Raw genomic sequence first — 21,473 nt, 5'->3', positions numbered from 1 at the left:
AACATTTCCTACACGAAAAAGCTTCACCAAGTTTCTGCCCTAACTGCACGCAGAGAAGGAATATGATCACCTCAAACATGTTTCAAGAGCAAAATGTTATTTTTGTATGGTGACCATGTAACATGTTTGTCACTAAAATGTTATTTTCTCGTCAAATATAACCTGCTTGCCGAAATCAGATACATGATTTCCAAGAAAATAACATGGTTGCGAAAACCATGTTAAATGGTCACCACCCAAAAATAACATTTTGCTCTTAAAACATGTTTGAGGTGATCATATTCCTTCTCTGGGTTTGCCTAAATTTCACCAATGAATTTTTTTATACGAAAAAGTCCATCAATGAACTTTTCCTACACAAAAACGTTCACTAACGAATTTTTCCTATACGAAAATGTTCACCAATGAACTTTTCGTTTACTAAAAAGTTTACCAATGAACTTTTAATCTAAGAAATGAACATTTTCTAGATGATATAGATCACCAATGACAAGTTCACCATGAACTTTTTCTATGTGAAAATATCACAGCTGAAATTTTCTATTCGAATTTGGGATTTTTGTTAAGTATCTCTAGTCGAATACCACGACGAAGATAATATTCTTCATGAAGTGCCATTTTCTTAACCACATCCTCTCAGTCTTGGAAAGATGATATTCCTCAAAATCATTTCTAAATAACAACTTTTCGATTTTCACGATTCAGGGTTAAGCAGAAAACTATCCCAAACAGAAAAGAAACCTAAATAAAGAAAACAAATATTCAGTTTAATTAAGCTAATATTCAACATAACCAAAGAAAACCAAAAGGTCTAGACCACTATTTATGGATGGGGCATCGAAAGGATGCTGTGACCCAAAAACTCCATTTCTCTACCCAATGTCAACCAATGTAATAATAGCTAAAATTAGAGTATATACCTTGCAATAGTTTCATAGCTCATAAATTATTTATGATTTTATTTTAAGATACGACATCCATAAATGTTGAATATCGACAATATACCCAGCCCTTATGGCATCATTACATTCAATGAGGTTTTATTTTAAAAACTCCTTGGTTTCAAAGACAAAAGCTAAACCACATGCCTCCGGTTGACAAAAGTTCATTCATCATCCCATTCATCATCATCATCATCAACATTATCATCAGTAATAATCAGTTGAGATAAACTATAAAGTCAAACAATTTTGATGTGGTCAAATAAATGGAATGAATTTTTTTGGCGGCGGCACAAGAGGGTATAGCAATTTCCTTTGTCTTTATATGACAACTATGTCAGAATAATCAAAACATCCATCCATTACAAAAAAACAAAAAAAAATGGTTATTTTTTTAGCAAAGCTATCAACTAAATTGATTGACAAGTCTGCATAGAGATAACAAAGGATTGTTAGCGATAAAAATCTTTTAAGATAAAGTTCACCCAAGAAAAGGGAAACCACTACACTGAAAACGAAAACTTGCCCAATTCCAAAGATTTTGTCTTAACACTAATGATTGTGTACCGAAAAAAATTAATTGGATCCAATGATTTTCTTTTTCCTTTTCCTTTAAAGAAAAGGTAAAAAACACCGAACCAAAGATGCGGTTTCTTTAAAATAAGGACATTTTTTAGCGACCTATCTGGCTTTAATTCTAGGACCAATCAAATTAAAATTATGATACAGATTGCATTTATCAAATTTCCATTCTCTTTTCCCGGTATATTAATAAAGTTATTCACGTACAAATAAATGCCAGTTTTAAAATCTTAATTATAACGGATACTTCAACGTAAAAAAAGCTTTTCTTAATTCCAAAACAAACTTTAAACCAAAGATGCAAAATCCTCAAAATAAGTCTAGAACTATATTTGAAGCGTTTTTATCTTAAATCTAAGTAGTCAATATTTCAGTTAGTTTATGGACGATTTTTTTAAATCACCAAAATAGGTTTCTTTACTTTAAGGAAAATCAGCCTTAGTTCAAAGACATACGACTTTAACGGAGGTACACAAGTTTCCAACATTTGTGGCCTACATTTAATAAAAACAAAATTTTGAAATGATTATCAACTTTTTTTAAATTAAAATTTCATTTTTTGAACAAAAAAATTGTCCTTAATATTGTGTAAATTGTGCATCCTGAAATTTAGGTTGTGTAATCTTTAATACGACGTAAATGTTTTTTTTTTTTTTCAGTGTGGTATTGATTCCGAGTCAAAGAAGTGGAGAATTGAAGTGCACACAAAAAAAAATGTTTTTCTGATTCAATCACGAAATTAATTGATCCAATTAATTGTTTAATTGAAATGTCTTCAATCACAGAAATGATAGTATCAATTAAAAAATTAATTGAAAATCAATTAAAAATTAATTGATCCAATTAAAAAATTAATTGATACTATTAATTTTTGTTATTGATTTTTGTTTCAATTAAAAAATTTGTTGAATAGATTAAATTTTTAATTGAATATTTTTTAAAACTCAATTAAAATATTAATTGGAAAAATTTTCGTGAATTTTTTTTCTGTGTGACGATAACTTTAAGACAAAATTAACTTTAACATTTTTGTTTTGAGTACTTGATACTGGAATACAAATTTTAATTTTTTCAGCTTTTTTCTTCATATGCTATCAGAGTACTTTAAAACATTTTTAACGTCAATTTAAATGTGCAAATTGGGACTCGAATTATTAAAGCCAAGTTGGCCGTAGTCAAACAAATTTTTTTATGTCAAGATACTTATTTTTAAGTCGAATATTTTAGCTATAAACACAAAAAGACTTTATAGAAAAGTTTATCCACTATTAGACAAGGAAAAGAAACATGTACACAGAAAAAAATTTTTTTCTGATTCAATCACGAAATTAATTGATCCAATTAATTTTTTAATTGAAATGTCTTCAATCACGAAAATGATAGTATCAATCACAGTTTTAATTGGGCATAGAAAAAAATCTTGATTAAAAAATTAATTGATTTCATTACCAAATTTCAATTAATTTTTTGATTCAATTAAAAATTTAATTGATGTTGATTGCAAAACTCAATTAATTTATTAATTAAAAAAAAGGTAACTATTTTCAATTACCTTTTGAATTGGCTTAGAATTTTTATTTTGATTAACAATTGATTGTTTGAAAAAAATTTTAATTAAAAATTTAAAAAAATGTTAATCACTTTTTTAACTGACTTAGTCTTCCGAATATGATTAAAAGTTTATTGTATCAATTAACTTTTTAATTAAAAATTTTAAAATTTTCAATCATTGACTTAATTAACTTAATGTTTCTATCTTGATTAAAAAGTTAATTGTACCAATTAATTTATTAATTGAAAAAAAAATTCAACTTCAATTAACTTTTTAATTGGAAATATTTTGGTGATATTTTTTTCTGTGTACACAGAAAACCACAAAAAACCCAAATAAAATTTTAATTAAATTTTTAAAAAATATTCAATTAAAATTTTAATTGATTCAACATTTTTTTAATTAAACCAAAAAATCAATCACAATAATTAATAGTATGAATTAATTTTTTAATTGGATCAATTAAATTTTAAAAAATTGCGTCTTTTATTCTAAGCAAAATTCAATCAAAATTTTAATTGATTAACTATTTTTTTAATTAAAACAAAAATCTATCACAATTTTTTAATTGGATGAATTGAATGATCAATCAAAATTTTAATTTATTCAAAAAAATTTTTTTTTTTTAAATTAAAACAAAAATCTATCACAATAATTAATAGTATAAATTAATTTTTTAATTGGATCAATTAAATTAAACATAAATGCGTCTTTTATTCTAAGCAAAATTCGCATTCGAATGTCAAGAAATTTTTGGCCTCATGAAAAAACATTTTTTTTCCAACGGATGAACGAAAATTTAGGTTTATTTAAAACAATTAAAACAAAAATCTATCACAATAATTAATAGTATAAATAAATTTTTTAATCGGATCAATTAAATTAAACAGAAATGCGTCTTTTATTCTAAACACAATTCGCATTCGAATGTGAAGACATTTTTGACCTCATGAAAAATTTTTTTTTTCCAACGGATGAACGGTTTATTTTAGAAAACTTAACTAAAATATTTTAATAATTGCAATAGCCAAAGTTCTGTCATGGCTAGAATGTGTCACGTGACTCTAAGTCGATAAGAATAAATACAATAGGTTCAACACCACACATACCCTGATGTGGCAGCCGCGTATCAATCAGGTGCAAAGAACACGCAGCCGCACAGTGCTTCCAAATCGCTTTTTTGGAACATATATATGGGAGCTATCTAAATCTGATCCGATTTCCACCAAAATTTGCACACTTGACTGTACTACTAATTAGACTGCTCGTGTAAAATTTCAAGCAAATCTAAGCAAAACTTTGGCTTCTGGAATGTGGAACGACGGACTCGGCAGCACTCAGTGATAAGAGGGAAGTTCACCACTGTGGTATCACAATGGACTAGAAGTCTAAGTGAGCCTGAAATATCAGGCTGCCACCTAACCTATAGCAGCGTAGCTGACGTGTGTCCCATCTCTAACCAAGTTGGCCAATTCCATGCGAAGTTTCGTGTTGAGTATTTTTTTTTTTTGTATTTTTTAGTGTCAATCTTGCTACTCAAAGAGCTTCAAGTCCCGTTTGAGGTCCGGAGATATTGGTCATTGTGCTGAGTACGGCCCACACCATTACCGTCGCACAGTGGTTCTAAATCGCTTTGTTTTTAACCCTAAACCACACAGTGGTCAGGGTACAATAACTTTGATCTTCCACAAAATGTGCTTACCAGAAATATTGATTTTAAACCCCATGAAATATATACCGATGGGCTCAAAATCACCTTCTGAGCCGATCTAGCGCTTGGTCTCCGTCCGTCCGTCCATGTATTTGTTGTTGACAGGATTCCGGTCGCAATTATTAACCGATTTTGATGAAATTTGGAATGTGGCGTTTTTTTTTTGGTAGAGGGACGAACGCTATTGCAGTTGGAAAAATCGGATCAAATTTAGATAGAGCTCCCATATATATGTATCGCCCGCTTTCGATGAATGGGGCCAGATTACGTTTATTTAATAACCGATCGGCTTCAAATTTGCCACAAAGTAATCCAATTGGCCACATGGCACTCGTCAACTTTTCACTTGTCCAGCTAAACCTATCCGTCTCACCCCTTCTCGTGGCACATTCCAACCTTGTCGCAGAGTTCCTTGATCTAGATACTAGCTGAAGTATCATGAAGCATAGAACACAGTGGATGAAACTACATTAAAAATTGTTACAACTACAACAATACACAGCAAAAAATATCACCAAAATATTACCAATTAAAATGTTAATATAAGTTGAAAAAAAATTTCCATTAATAAATTAATTGATACAATTAACTTTTTAATCAAGATAGAAATATTAAGTCAATTAAGTCGATGATTGAAAATTTAAAAATTTTTAATGAAAACATTAATTGATACAATTAACTTTTTAATTAAATTCGGAAGACTAAGTCAGTTAAAGAAAGTGATGAATATTTTTTAATTTTTAATTAAAAATGTATTTCAAACAATCAATTGTTAATCCAAATAAAAACCAATTCAGAAAATAATTGAAAATAGTTACATTTCTTAATTGAATAATTAATTGAGTTGTGCAATCAACATCAATTAAATTTTTAATTGAATCAATTAAAAAATTAATTGAAATTGCTAATGAAATCAATTAGTATTTTAATCAAGAATTTTTTCTATGACCAATTAAAACTGTGATTGATACTATCATTTTCGTGATTGAAAACATTTCAATTAAAAAATTAATTGGATCAATTAATTTAGTGATTGAATCAGAATTTCTTTTTTTTTGTGTAGGATCTAAAAATGACTTAAATATGATATCTGATATTTTATTCCATTTTTCATGACCCTGATGTTTGTTATATCCCAAAAGAAAACACAACTTTTTTGGATTCAAATCGCAATATTAATTGTTCAAGATTCTGTAGGTCAAATCTCCTCCTGGCTGGGTGGCTGGCTGGCATACAGTTTTTCCTATCACAAAGAGCAGACACTGGAAAATAATGTAGCTAAGGTGTCACAAAGTGGCTTAGCGTATGAACAGTGTATAGGTGTAAGATTTTTTTGCCATTTTCCAAAGCCCCTAAGCGGAAGCAAAGAATAAATCTAACAAAACATGGAGTTTTTCCACCTGCAACGTATTCATCCTAGTTGGACCATACAAAAAAAACAAAAACAAAATAGAAACCCGACAGTTACCTTGTTTTCTGCCAGTGATGCTTCATGGCCATCATCATCAGTGGAAAAACCAAAGGTGTTCGTTTTTTCTCCTCCATCCATGCAATGTTATGGTATGTTTCACTTTTATTTTCTCTTTTTGTTTGACGAGTATCAGCCTACCTAGCAGGCTGACTTGGATGAGTTGTAGTGATTTTTAGTTCTAGGGTAAATGTTGAGGAAAAAGTGAAAACTCTTTTTTAGTGTAGCTGTTTTTCTGTTTTTAAACTTGATTAATTTGTTATGTTTCTCTTCGGCTACCTCTACCAGAGGCTAAGGCAATTTTATCTCGGAAAGACAAATAACTAAAATCTAGGTAAGTCAACAGTATAGGAGCTCAGATAGAAACAAAACAAAACAGAAAAATCTTTACAAAGGATGGTCTACAATTTAATTTTCTTCTTAATGAAATCATAAAGGATAAAGAAGAGGATATAAAGGCATAACCAATATAAGAAGAAAATTTAGTTACATATTCTATAATTGCAAGAAATATTTTTAGAATCCAATTCCTATTTCTGTTTTACAAGGGAAATAAAATTCCACCCAAAAAAAAAAAGTTGATGACATCAAAGAGAAGCAATTATCTTTACTACCTCAGAGTAGTAAATGACAGTTTGTTTTTTTGGTTTTCTTCGTTTCTTTTAATTGGAATTTCTTATTCTATTCTATGATTCTTCATTATCTCTTTAAGTACTGCTTTGAGGCAAATTTATTTTTGTAAAATTTCCCAACTTAATTTCCATTTTCTTTTTGTATTCTTTTCAGACTTCCAGCCCCATGTTCTACAGATGAAATTTAAAGTCCTACATTCACATATCCCACATACCCGCCGCCACCAGCAGCATATGAAAAGAAATATGCTTCAAATGTCTTCCCAATCCTTTGTCACAATGTTGATGCTGTTATTTATGATGTTACTCTCGAGTATTGTGGCCACTGTTAATGCACAATGTCCTTGGCAAAGGGAACTACCTGATCTACAGACATCTTGTATATGTTCATATAATTTGGGACGAGAACTATCTGTGCAATGTGATCAGGTAATAAAAAGAATTGATAATGGAAACATATTTTTTAGATGAAACTAATCACAGCAGTTTTTTTTATAAAAAAATGTTATACCTTTTTATGGTAAAGCAAAAAATTTTACTTATAAAAATATTTAAAAAAAAAGAAGAAGGAAAATTTCATAAGTATACCCTTCACCAGTTCGTGTTCGGGGTATTTTATTACCCAATCATGGTCGAATGCTACAGCCAAAACAAGTGAACCCATCATGTACGAAAATGTAGGTTTATTTTAGAAAATGTTAACTAAATTTGTTTTCTAATTGCAACATTTTACAAATAAGATGATACTTGCCAAAGATGAAGAAAATTTATTAAAAATAATAAATTATTTTCTGTTTTTTTTTTTAGGAAAATTTCATATGTTGAATGAAAAAATTAGATTTACCCCCATTTTCATGAAGCTCCGTTAGAACTTTTAAACCGTACTATGGACATATCTGTCATCATGGTTATGTATTCCATATACCAATTAGGAATTTAACTGATGAAAAATTTTCAGTTTAAGTTAACCGGAGAAAAGATATTTGCAAATTACTTTCTGTTAACTGGCAATTAAAGCCTAACAGAGCTACATGAAAATGGCCGTTAAAAATTGTTAAATTTCTTAAGTGCTATACGAAGCTCCAGACAGGTACAATTTTAGTAAAATTTACTCATTTGAGAGACTTATGAACTCAATGGGAGAAGTTTTTCCATTTTAGGAAAATATGAACTATTTTATTTTTTAGTAAAATTGTGTATTATTTTTTTCTCATTTTTAGTTCATAAGAAAAATCAAATAATTATTCCAATAGGAAACATTTGCTCACATCGGGCAAATTTTAACTAAACTCAATTAAATGTCATGAACTAACATAAAATTAAGTTGGCTTTAGCGCCCTCATTTTTGAGTGTACTTGAGAAAGCCACCGTAAGAAAATGATAATATATATGGCATCCCTAAATGGTCGACTCTTTGTTTGACGCCGTTGCGCAAGTAGATATTGACATTGATGTGAGCATAATGTTATGCCTCTCGCTCATCTCTCTCAGATATTTAATACATAAAAACCCGTCCGTGTCACAGGTAGTTTGGCAATTCCGAAAATTAAGACTAAATGAGGAAAATATAGGATATTCTTTTCTATCAATTTTCTTAAGTTCTTAAGTAACATAAATTAGAAAATTGTCGATAACGAACAAAATGTTTAGACTCTGAAGTTCTGGCCAGAAGCACCAGTGAACACGGTTGCCACTCGTACCAAGAATAAATTTCCAAAATTTTAAGAATATTTTACCAATTTTTTTATCGAATGTTTGTGGTTAGTAAAAAAAAACTGTTTTTTTCGAATGAAATGTTTTATATCTAATTAACAATTATTTTTCGAGCTTTATGGACAGACATAGATTAAGGAACATGGTTAATAGAGCCATTGAAAAGAAAACGCCAGATAAAAATCTATAAACGCCTGGACTGTACATGTTTCGGTTCGGGCGAATGAACCTTTCCACAGCCTTTAGTATAGATCTGGCTGGGAGAGATAACTCAATTTTGGGCCCTTTATGCTAACTCCTTATGGAGAAAACATTTGGGAAATTTGGGAAATACCACTAATGTACGCGTTAGAATTGTTGTTGTATCCTGGAAACCAGTTTCTGTAAGTTGTCACATGTGGTTGTAGTTAACTGTAGAAACAATAAGCATTGTTCGACTGTTCACCACTTAGGTGAATTCTAACAAATTAGCTTTCTAAAAATAAATTTCGTGTTGTTGCATTACTATGTAACAAAACGAAATAAATATAAGATTAAGGGACTTGTAAGTTATATGAAAAGATGATGTACAGTGGGAGAAAAGATGATTCAATTTGTAAGAGGAAATTTCCCAAATGTTTTCTCCATAAGGAGTTAGCATAAAGGGCCCAAAATTGAGTTATCTCTCCCAGACAGATCTATACTAAAGGCTGTGGAAAAGTTCATTCGCCCGAACCGAAACATGTACAGTCCAGGAGTGTATAGATTTGTATCTGGCGTTTTCTTTTCAATGGCTCTATTAACCATGTTCCTTAATCTATGTCTGTCTATAAAGCTCGAAAAATAATTGTTAATTAGATATAATGCATTTGGACGTCAATTGCCTGTTTCAGTATCAGGCTAACATGAAATATAAAATGTTTTATAATTTTGCCAAAATTTTATTTTTATAGAAACTTTTGTCAAAATTTTATTTTTATAGAAAATGTTGTCTAAATTTTATTTCTAATGAAAATTTTGTCCAAATGTTATTTCTATAAAAAAATTTGTCAAAATCTATAGAAAATTTTGTCAACATTTTTTTTATATAGAAAATTTTGTCAAAATTTTATTTCTATAGAAAATTTTGTCAAAATTTTATTTCCATAGAAAATGTTGTCAAAATTTTATTTCTATAGAAAGTGTTGTAAAGATTTTATTTCTATAGAAAATTTTATCAAAATTTTATTTATATAGAAAATTTTGACAAAATTTTATTTCTATAGTAAATTTTGTCAAAATCTTATTTCTATGAAAAAATTTTGTCAAAATTTTATTTCTATAGAAATTTTTGTCAAAATTTTACTTATATAGAAAATTTTGTCAAATTTTTTTTCCATAGAAAATGTTGTCAAAATTTTATTTCTATAGAAAATGTTGTCAAAATTTTATTTCTACGGAAAATTTTGTCACAATTTTATTTCTATGGAAAATTTTGTCACAATTTTATTTCAATAAAAAATTTTCAAATAAAAATTTTATTTCCATCGAAAATTTTGTCAAAATTTTATTTCCATAGAAAATGTTGTCAAAATTTTATTTCTATAGAAAATGTTGTCAAAATTTTATTTCTATAGAAAATTTTGTCCAAATTTTATTTCTATAGAAAATTTTGTCAAAATTTCATTTCTATAGAAAATTTTGTATTTCTATAGAAAATTTTGTCAAAATTTTATTTCTATAGAAAATGTTGTCAAAATTTTATTTCTATATAAAAATTTGTCAAAATTTTATTTCTATAGAAAATTTTGTAAAAATTTAATTTCTATAGAAAATTTTGGAAATTTTTTATTTCTATAGAAAGTTTTGTCAGCATTTTATTTCTATAGACAATTTTGTCAAAATTTTATTTTTATAGAAAATGTTTGTATTTCTATTTTGTCAAAATTTTATTTCTATAGAAAGTTTTGTCAAAATTTTATCTCTATAGAAAATTTTGTCAAAATTTCATTTCTATAGAAAATTTTGTCAAAATTTCATTTCTATAGAAAATTTTGTCAAAATTTTATTTCTATAGAAAAATTTTGTCAAAATTTTATTTCTATAGAAAATTTTGTCAAAATTTTATTTCTATAGAAAATTTTGTATTTCTATAGAAAATTTTGTCAAAATTTTATTTCTATAGAAAATGTTGTCAAAATTTTATTTCTATAGAAAATTTTGTCAATTTTATTTCTATAGAAAATTTTGTCAAAATTTTTATTCTATAGAAAATTTTGTCAAAATTTTTATTCTACAGAAGATTTTGTCCAAATTTTATTTCTATAGAAAATTTTGGAAATTTTTTATTTCTATAGAAAGTTTTGTCAGCATTTTATTTCTATAGAAAATTTTGTTAAAATTTTATTTTTATAGAAAATGTTTGTATTTCTATAGAACATTTTTCCAAAATTTTATTTATATAGAAAATTTTTGATTGTTTTTTTTTCAAAATTTTATTTCTATAGAAATTTTTTTCAAAATTTTATTTCTACAGAAAATTTTGTCAAAAATTTTATTCTATAGAAAATTGTGCAAACATTTTATTTCTATAGAAAATTTTGTCAAAATTTTATGTTTGTAGAAAATTTTGTCAAAATTTTATTTCTATAGAAAATTTTATCAAAATTTAATTTTTATATAAAATTGAAGTAACCAAGACGACTAAAAATTCTATTAATCTACCAAACAGTAAACAATCTACCATTTTTGGTAGCGTTCCGAGCTCTATTCTCATCTATTTTCCTATTCATTTTCCTTTTCAGGTTCCCTTCCGCACATTATTGGAGGCCTTAAATAAATATGTCAAAAATAAACCCATCGATTTATTATACATCAATAATTCCACAGTGGGCGATTTGCCCGATGATATATTTGCCAATCTTAGTTTATACAATGTCCAATTGTCCAGTTGTAAAATATCGAAAATAAGTAATGGAGCTTTTCACGGGCAAGAGGAGGTTTTGAAAAACCTCAATCTTCAGGATAACCTACTGGAAGAAGTTCCCTCATCAGCATTGAGAATATTAAAATTTCTCAATTTATTGGATTTATCGAAAAATCGTTTAAGTTCTATAGCAGATGAAGCATTTAAAGGTTTGGGACGCCTATCAACACTGAAGCTAAATGACAATAATGTAACACTGGCCGTGGGAGCTTTCAAAGGTCTGGAGAATAGTTTGAAGAATTTAAATTTGAAAGGTAGCCGTCAAAGACGTGTACCCGAGAGTATAAGGGGTTTGAAAAGTCTGGCCTTTTTGGATTTATCATTGAATGGAATTAAGGAATTGCCGGGCCCTGGAGGCATTAGGACATTCGATGGTTTAGATTCTTTAACCGCATTAAATCTGGAACGTAATCTCATACAAAATCTGGGTGAATCCTCTTTTGTTGGAGTGCGTAAGACTTTGAGCTCTTTGAGTTTGCTAAATAATTTGCTGGCCGAATTCCCGGTGGGTGCTGTACATGCCTTGAAGGAGTTACGTGTTTTGGATATTGGTTTCAATTTGCTGACCAATTTGCCAGAGTCAGCTTTTCGGGGTAATCCTAGTATAACATTGTTAGCTTTAGATGGTAATCCTTTGGCTACAGTACCTGAAAAGGCTTTCCTGCATTTGAATGCGACCCTTAGAGGGTTATCGTTGGGTGGCCGTTTCCTACATTGTGATTGTAGACTAAAATGGGTAGCTGAGTGGATACGCAAAGGAGATTTGCAGGTAGGTTCAATGGATGGATGGGAAGAGTTTCATTTCTTATTTTCTACATTCCTTTCACCAGGTGACTTCACGTGAACGTAATCCCCAATTTTGTGGTAGTCCTCAACGTTTCCGCGATCGTGGTTTCTATTCCATACAACCAGATGAGTTGACCTGTAGTCAAACCGATGTGGAATTAGGAAATTTGCCATTTGGTGTAGATGATATACTGCCATCGAGTAGTCAAAATCCATCCCTAGCACCAAAGACTGTGCCTTCCAGTGGCAATAATACTCAAGGTAGTGCTTCCAAAACAGCAGATACTACAGTGAGTAGTACTCCTACAGCTGCTACTCCCTCATCTGGAGGAAGTTCACCAGCATCGAGTAATACACAATCTAGCCCAACACCCACTGAATCTTCATCAACTACCACCACCACCACCACTGCTGCCGGGACAAAATCAATAAAACCATCAACCGTAAGTAAAGAGAAAAATTAAATAAAATCCCTTTTTCGATCTCCATGCAAAGGGAACAACAACTGGCAATGGAAACTTTAATCCTTTATCTCTTAAATTGTTTATTTCATTTACAGACAAAGGCAACCACAGCATCAACACCATCAGCTCATTCTTCATCATCATCCATTGAGACACCCAATGCGGGCCAACAACCCATACAACCAACACATCAATCAACATCGGGTATAGGTTCTGCCTCACCCACAACCATAACACAAACACAGTCTAACACCAACAAGCAATCACCCTCATGGCGCCAAAATACAAGCGGATCCAATGGCGGAGGTACTAGCCTTAATGGTACACCACACAAACAACAACGACCACCCCTTGTATTGGGTTTCCCACCCCAAAGGGGAACACGCATTGATGACTCCAATGAGGTTCAAGTGAAAAATGCCTTCCGCCAAGATAGTTCGGTTATCATTCAATGGGACTCGGACACGGCCAACATTCTTGGTTTCCGTGTTGTCTATCGTCTCTTCGGTGAGAAATCATTCAAGCAGGGTCCACCCTTGGAGGCAAGCGAACGTGAGTTTAAAATAAAAAATGTCCCAGCCCAGGAATGCATTATTGTCTGTGTGATATCGCTGGAGGAATTGCATGTAACGCCCGAAACTGTGCCCTATCAACAGTGCCGTGAGGTACGCACTGTAGCATCACAAACATCGAATATGGACAAGATAACGATAGCGGCCAGTGCGGCCATTTGTGGTACAATTATTGTGGCTGTGATTGTTTTTATAGCAGCAAGCAGGTGAGATAAACAACAATTTTTATTGCCTACTCAAAAATGAATCAAGGCCATTTTCGTGTTTTTTTTTTGTTTTCTTTGAGGGAAATATAAAATTTTAAAATTGTTAAACAAAAAGAAGTTTAATAGTGAGAATTGGATAGTGGGATGCGGGCAGGTTTGATTGAATGGCACAAAGAAATTTATGGAAGCATTTAGATGACTTCAAATTGCTTTAAAGAATTACTAAAAAAATTGAGTAATTTTTAATATCAAATTAGTGTTAAATTTAAAATAAAATTAAATTAAAACAAAATAAAATAAACTAAATTAAGATAAAAAAAATATTTGATGGTATTTTCCATTTCTCCAATTATGGTTCAATCGCAAATGCACGATTCATCGACAAATTTATAACTACAGTGAGATTCAAACTCAGTTTCCACCAAACACAGCGATCATGTTATGTTCACAGAGCATATAGGCATAATTTTTCTTTGGTATATTTTTGCTGTTTATGTATGGATCTATCTCTGATATCCCCAAAAACTCTCTCTCTCGCACATTCTCTGCAATTGGATATATGCAATTAAAGGTAGTGGAATACGTTGGGAGTGTTGAGTAAATTGATCGATAGAATGTTTGCTCTCTCATATTCAATACGATATGAGTAAGTAAAAGTATTAGGATCAGCCACAATGAATTTTTATTTTGGTCCAACATTTTTCTAAAATTAGATTGGAATATCATTTAAAAGTTACAAAAATTTCAAAAATTTTATTTCAATAGAAAATGTTGTAAAAATTCTATTTCTATAGAAAATTTTGTCAAAATGTTATTTCTGTAGAAATATTTGTTCTAAAGAAAATGTTGTCAAAATTTTATTTCTATAGAAAATTTTGTCAAAATTTTAATTCTATAGAAAATGTTGTAAAAATTTTATTTCTATAGAAAATTTTGTAAAAATTTTATTTCTATAGAAAATTTTTTCAAAATTTTATTTCTATAGAAAATATTGTCAAAATTTTATTTCTATAGAAAGTTTTTACAAAATTTTCTACCTATAGAAAATTTTGCAAAATGTTATTTCTGTAGAAATTTTTGTTCTAAAGAAAATGTTGTCAAAATTTTATTTCTATAGACAATTTTGTCAAAATTTTATTTCTATAGAAAATTTTTTTCAAAATTTTATTTCTATAGAAAATTTTGTCAACATTTTATTTCTATAGAAAATTTTGTCAAAATTTTATTTCTATAGAAAATTTTGTTAAAATTTTAATTCTATAGAAAAATTTGTCAAAATTTTAATTCTATAGAAAATTTCGTCATAATTTTATTTCTATAGAAATGAACAAACCCATGTTAAAGTGACCGGTCCCTTCCATACATTTTGACCTGAACTGGGACCGGTCCATACACACCAAGTTGTTCCATTTCCCGTAGGGAATTTTGTCAAAATTTCATGTCTATAGAAAATTTTGTCAAAATTTTATTTCTATAGAAAATTTTGTCAAAATTTTATTTCTACAGAAATTTTTGTCAAAATTTTATTTCTACAGAAATTTTTGTCAAAATTTTATTTCTATATAAATTTTTTACAAAATTTTCTACCTAAACTAAAGTTTTGTATAATTTTATTCCTATAGAAAATTTTTTCAACATTTTATTTCTAAAAAAAATTTAGTCAATGTTCTATTTCTATGGAAAATTTCGTCAAAATTTTATTTCTATGAAAAATTTCGTCAAAATTTTATTTCTATAGAAAATTTTGTCAAAATTTTATTTCTATAGAAAATTTAGCCAAAATTTTAATTCTATAAAAAATTTCGTCAAAATTTTATTTCTATAGAAAATTTTGTTAAAATTATATTTCTATAAAAACGTTTTTTCTTCAGACAATTTTGTCAAAATTTTATATCTATAGAAAATTTTTAAAAAATTACCGATTTGACGAAAATGGACCAAAATCAACGAAGTTCCATTTGGTCCGAATAAAATAATAATAAACTAAAATAAAACAAAAAATAATTACGACCATTTTCATGTAGTTCCGATAGGCTTTGACTGCCAATTAACATAAAGTAAATTGCAAATATCTTTTCTCCAGTTAACTTTAACTGAAAAATTTCTAGCATTCAAGCTCCTAACTGGCACATAGAATGTATAGACAAGATGACAAATATGTCCATAGATCGGTTTAAAAGTAAGTTAGCTAACGTAGTACTAACCGAGCTTCATAAAAATGGGGGTTAAAGGTAATTTCCTACAGTTAGCGTCAAAATAAGGCATACATAAGCATTTACAATGGTGGTTAGCATGCCGGCCCTGCATACAACAGGTCATGGGTTCAATCACAGTTTAGATCGAATACCCCACAGCGATCTGGTTATGATGTAGACTGTAGAACAACAAATAGAGCTTCTTTTTTTAGCATATTTATGTTGTTTATGTATGAGTAGCAGAGAATGCAAGAGAGAGAGAGAGAGAGAGATTCTGCAATGGGCAAGTCCTTGGACAATGGTCCAAATTGTCCAAAAGTTATCTGCCACTATTCGACATATTTACGACAAGAGTATTTAAATTTAAAAATCATTAATAAAAAAATTAACGCAGTGAAATAACTTGTTTAAAACTTCACCTTTGTATACTTTCTTTTGACACTCACTGTATATAACTTATAACGATATATCTAACATCTTTCCAACATAAATTAGAAATATGCTGGAATACCAAAAATAAAAAAAAAAACTACCCAAGGGCGGAGTTTTAAAAATGTATTTCCATTCGTTTAAAAATTCAACAAAGTCTGATGCCAATATCTTACCAGGAATCTATTGACCACAAACGAGATCTGCAACATAAATATAGGCAACTTTAATCATTGGTATTTGATCCAATCCCAAGAAACCCTAGTAAAGGGCCAAAACCAAAAAAAAAAAAACGAAAAAAGTAAGAAAATTTATTGAGCATAGATTAGCATGATTTAGGTTACATTTATTGGCGGCGTAGGCAGAGCCAGTAACATTGAAAATATGGTCATGGAATTTTTGGCCATATACTAAGGATTCTTAGTACGTTTTTGGTCGCACAAACATGCCCACACACACACATTACCAAATGGGCCAGATGGATGGCGAGCCCATAAACAGAATCTTACCGAGATGATAAACGTTATACTTTTCTTGTTACAATTGAACTAATCTAAGGCAATTGTTTATTGTTCCTTTCTTTCCTTGCATGCTCTGGTACGGATGATGATGATGACACTTGGCGTTTGGCTGACGATGATGGTGTTGGTGTTGGAATATATCATCTGGTTTATCTTTGGCTATGGCTGGTTTGTCTTGGCTGTGATGTCTTCGTGAAATGGCAAATAACCAAATGTCCATATCAAACGAATAATAGACGCTCTCGCAAAATGCAAACATCGCAACAAAAGAGTCCATTGCCAATTGGAGGATTGCCCGTAAATTGTTGTGGTCCAGCTGGTTCACCTGGACCACTTGGCTCAATAGCAACGCTTTCGGCATTCAATAATCACAAGGTAAGCGCTTCTCTAAAGATACTCACACATATATATAAAAATGTAAAAATAAATACACAGACATTCATAGATGAATGCACGGACATTTGTAATGGAAACTTAAAAACACATGAAAGTAATTTTTTTTATGGTAGCATTGGTCACTAGGACAGTGTTTTAAAGGGAGTAAAAATAAGAGTGAGGAAATATAAAGTGAAGATTGAGCATATCTGGTTGGAAGAACCAAACATAGATCAGAATAGCATAACAAAATAATCATAAGTAATGATCCAGGAGGGAAATAAGAGAAATAAATAAAAATAAAGTACGGAAGAATAGTGCGAACGAAAGATATATTTTTTTTAGCAATGAACGAATAATAGAATGCTAAAAGTACAGTTTAAACACATTGGACAAAAGAGATTTTGTGGAAGATCAAAAAGAATAATTGTCTGGGAATAGGAGAAAAACAAGTATATACGGCCGTAGAAACTTCTACTAAAGACCACAGTCGAATTAAAGAGTGATACGGTCAAAATTTGGTCAATATAAACTTGACGTATTTCTTTCAATTTTGCATTTAAAAAACCTGAACACCCCTCATTTTGAAGGTGTGTGTGTAGAATGTTGCTCCTATTTTGATTTTGGAATTCACTCTTCAGTTGTCAAAATGCCGTCCAAGCAAGAAGAGCAGCATATGCAAAATTTTGCTCGCGCATCGCGAAAATCCGAGCTACTCGCACGCAAAGCTGGCAAAATCGCTAAAAGTTGCCAAATCAACCGTCACAAATGTAATTAAAGTGTTTGGGGAACGTTTGTCGACAGCCAGGAAGTCTGGATCGGGGGGAAATCGAAAACCGGAAGCCGCTGAAACGACAAAGAGAGTTGCCGGTAGGTTCAAGCGAAACCCTAACCTCTCTCTCCGAGGTGCCACAAATAAGCTGGGTGTACCGTCTACAACCGTGCATCGAGCCAAAAAACGAGCCGGACTATCGACTTACAAGCAGTTAGTGACTCCAAATCGCGATGATAAACAAAATACGACGGCCAAAGCGCGATCCCGGAGGCTGTACACGACGATGCTGACGAAGTATGACTGCGTGGTAATGGACGACGAAACCTACGTCAAAGCCGACTACAAGCAGCTTTGGGGACAGGAGTTTTATACACCAAAAGGAAAGGGAAAGGTAGCAGATATTTTCAAGCACATAAAACTGTCAAAGTTCGCCAAGAAATATCTGGTTTGGAAAGCCATCTGTACCTGTGGCTTGAAAAGCAGCATTTTCATAGCTTCCGGGACTGTCAACCAAGAAATTTACGTGAAAGAGTGTTTGAATAAACGGTTGTTCCGTACTGTTTTGGCCAGATTTGGCATCTTGCCATTACGTTAGAAAAAATTTTCTATAGAAATAAAATTTTGACAAAATTTTCTATAGAAATAAAATTTTGACAAAATTTTCTATAGAAATAAAATTTTGACCAAAATGTTCTATAGAAATAAAATTTTGACAAAAATTTTCTATAGAAATAAAATTTTTACCAAAATTTTCTATAGAAATAAAATTTTGAGAAAATTTTCTATAGAAATAAAATTTTGAGAAAATTTTCTATAGAAATACAATTTTGACAAAATTTTCTATAGAAATACAATTTTGACAAAATTTTCTATAGAAATAAAATTTTGGGGGTTTATTTTCGGCTCGAGTGGCAACCATGATTATGAACCGATATGGACCAATTTTTGTGTGATTGGGGATCGGCTATATATAACTATATGTAACTATAACTATAGACCGATATGGACCCATTTTGGCATGGTTGTTAGCGGCATATTCTAGCACAATATACCAAATTTCAACCGAATCGCATGAATTTTGCTCCTTCAAGAGGTTCCGGAGGGATGGATTTATTTGGGGGCTATATATATATAAAGGGTGATTCTTTTGAGGTTAGGATTTTCATGCATTAGTATTTGACAGATCACGTGGGATTTCAGACATGGTGTCAAAGAGAAAGATGCTCAGTATGCTTTGACATTTCATCATGAATAGACTTACTAACGAGCAACGCTTGCAAATCATTGAATTTTATTACCAAAATCAGTGTTCGGTTCGAAATGTGTTTCGCGCTTTACGTCCGATTTATGGTCTACATAATCGACCAAGTGAGCAAACAATTAATGCGATTGTGACCAAGTTTCGCACTCAGTTTACTTTATTGGACATTAAACCAACCACACGAATGCGTACAGTGCGTACAGAAGAGAATATTGCGTCTGTTTCTGAGAGTGTTGCTGAAGACCGTGAAATGTCGATTCGTCGCCGTTCGCAGCAATTGGGTTTGTGTTATTCGACCACATGGAAGATTTTACGCAAAGATCTTGGTGTAAAACCGTATAAAATACAGCTCGTGCAAGAACTGAAGCCGAACGATCTGCCACAACGTCGAATTTTCAGTGAATGGGCCCTAGAAAAGTTGGCAGAAAATCCGCTTTTTTATCGACAAATTTTGTTCAGCGATGAGGCTCATTTCTGGTTGAATGGCTACGTAAATAAGCAAAATTGCCGCATTTGGAGTGAAGAGCAACCAGAAGCCGTTCAAGAACTGCCCATGCATCCCGAAAAATGCACTGTTTGGTGTGGTTTGTACGCTGGTGGAATCATTGGACCGTATTTTTTCAAAGATGCTGTTGGACGCAACGTTACGGTGAATGGCGATCGCTATCGTTCGATGCTAACAAACTTTTTGTTGCCAAAAATGGAAGAACTGAACTTGGTTGACATGTGGTTTCAACAAGATGGCGCTACATGCCACACAGCTCGCGATTCTATGGCCATTTTGAGGGAAAACTTCGGAGAACAATTCATCTCAAGAAATGGACCGGTAAGTTGGCCACCAAGATCATGCGATTTGACGCCTTTAGACTATTTTTTGTGGGGCTACGTCAAGTCTAAAGTCTACAGAAATAAGCCAGCAACTATTCCAGCTTTGGAAGACAACATTTCCGAAGAAATTCGGGCTATTCCGGCCGAAATGCTCGAAAAAGTTGCCCAAAATTGGACTTTCCGAATGGACCACCTAAGACGCAGCCGCGGTCAACATTTAAATGAAATTATCTTCAAAAAGTAAATGTCATGGACCAATCTAACGTTTCAAATAAAGAACCGATGAGATTTTGCAAATTTTAGGCGTTTTTTTTTTAAAAAAGTTATCAAGCTCTTAACAAATCACCCTTTATAATTATGGACCGATGTGGAACGATTTTTACATGGTTGTTAGAGACCATATACTAAAACCACGTACCAAATTTCAACCTTCTCGGGTGAATTTTGCTATTCTACTCGTAAGATGCTCCGGAGGTCAAATCTTGGGATCGGTTTATATGGGGTGTATATATATATATTTATTTATTGACCAATATGGACCAATTTTTGCATGGTTGTTAGACACCCTATATTTACACCACGTACAAAATTTCAAACGAATCGTATGAATTTTGCTCCTCCAAGAGGTTCCGGAGGTCAAATCTGGGGATCGTTTTATATGGGGGTTATATACAATTATGGACCGATAGGGACCAATTTTTGCATGGTTGTTAGAGACCATATACTAAAACCACGTACCAAATTTCAACCGGATCGGATGAATTTTGCTCTTCCAAGATGCTCCGGAGGTCAAATCTGGGAAACGGTTTGTATGGGGGCTATACGTAAAAGTGGCCCCCCAATACTATTCGACCTACATCAATGACAACTACTTATGCCAAGTTTCAAGGCGATAGCTTGTTTCGTTCGGAAGTTAGCGTGATTTCAACAGACGGACGGACGGACATGCTTAGATCGACTCAGAATTTCACCACGACCCAGAAGATATATACTTTATGGGGTCTTACAACAATATTTCGATGTGCTCCAAGTGGAACCGTGGAAAAAATGGGAAAAAATGGCAGGGATACTATGGGAGCCACCGTGGTGCAATGGTTAGCATGCCCACCTTGCATACACAAGGTCGTGGGTTCGATTCCTGCTACGACCGAACACCAAAAAGTTTTTCAGCGGTGGATTATCCCACCTCAGTAATGCTGGTGACATTTCTGAGGGTTTCAAAGCTTCTCTAAGTGGTTTCACTGGAATGTGGAACGCCGTTCGGACTCGGCTATAAAAAGGAGGTCCCTTGTCATTGAGCTTAACATGGAATCGGGCAGCACTCAGTGATAAGGGAGAAGTTCACCACTGTGGTATCACAATGGACTGAATAGTCTAAGTGAGCCTGATACATCGGGCTGCCACATAACCTAACCTAACCTAACCTAACCTACTATGGACGTAAGACAGAAGAATATAACTTAATAAAGGAACCTAAATGTGGTGTAATCAAAGCATTAAACTGACCCAAAATGAGGT

The 21,473-nt window shown here is 31.6% G+C and overlaps 2 protein-coding genes across 4 annotated transcripts in view; one reads left to right on the top strand and one right to left on the bottom strand.

The window, feature by feature from the left end:
- The window catches only part of Rab3GAP1 (RAB3 GTPase activating protein subunit 1), a 109,185-nt gene that overhangs the window by 58,739 nt on the left and 28,973 nt on the right, over positions 1-21,473 (bottom strand). The gene's annotated exons all lie outside the window — the stretch shown is intronic.
- haf (leucine-rich repeat and fibronectin type-III domain-containing protein hattifattener) overlaps positions 1-21,473 on the top strand; it is a 481,095-nt gene that overhangs the window by 445,921 nt on the left and 13,701 nt on the right. For all 3 annotated transcript variants that reach the window (XR_012719793.1, XM_075297480.1, XM_075297482.1), the window contains exons 6-10: positions 7,041-7,315; positions 11,362-12,312; positions 12,374-12,772; positions 12,889-13,571; positions 16,953-17,091. Coding sequence is in view for 2 of the 3 variants with exons in the window: in XM_075297480.1 (XP_075153595.1) it covers positions 7,064-7,315; positions 11,362-12,312; positions 12,374-12,772; positions 12,889-13,571; positions 16,953-17,091 (2,424 nt within the window). In the remaining variant the exon portion in view is untranslated. The remainder of the gene's footprint in view (positions 1-7,040; positions 7,316-11,361; positions 12,313-12,373; positions 12,773-12,888; positions 13,572-16,952; positions 17,092-21,473) is intronic.

The sequence above is a fragment of the Haematobia irritans genome, chromosome 2 (genome assembly GCF_050003625.1).
Source record: "Haematobia irritans isolate KBUSLIRL chromosome 2, ASM5000362v1, whole genome shotgun sequence".
Classification (NCBI taxonomy): Eukaryota; Metazoa; Arthropoda; class Insecta; order Diptera; family Muscidae; genus Haematobia; species Haematobia irritans.
This window is presented reverse-complemented; position numbering and strand designations above follow the sequence as displayed.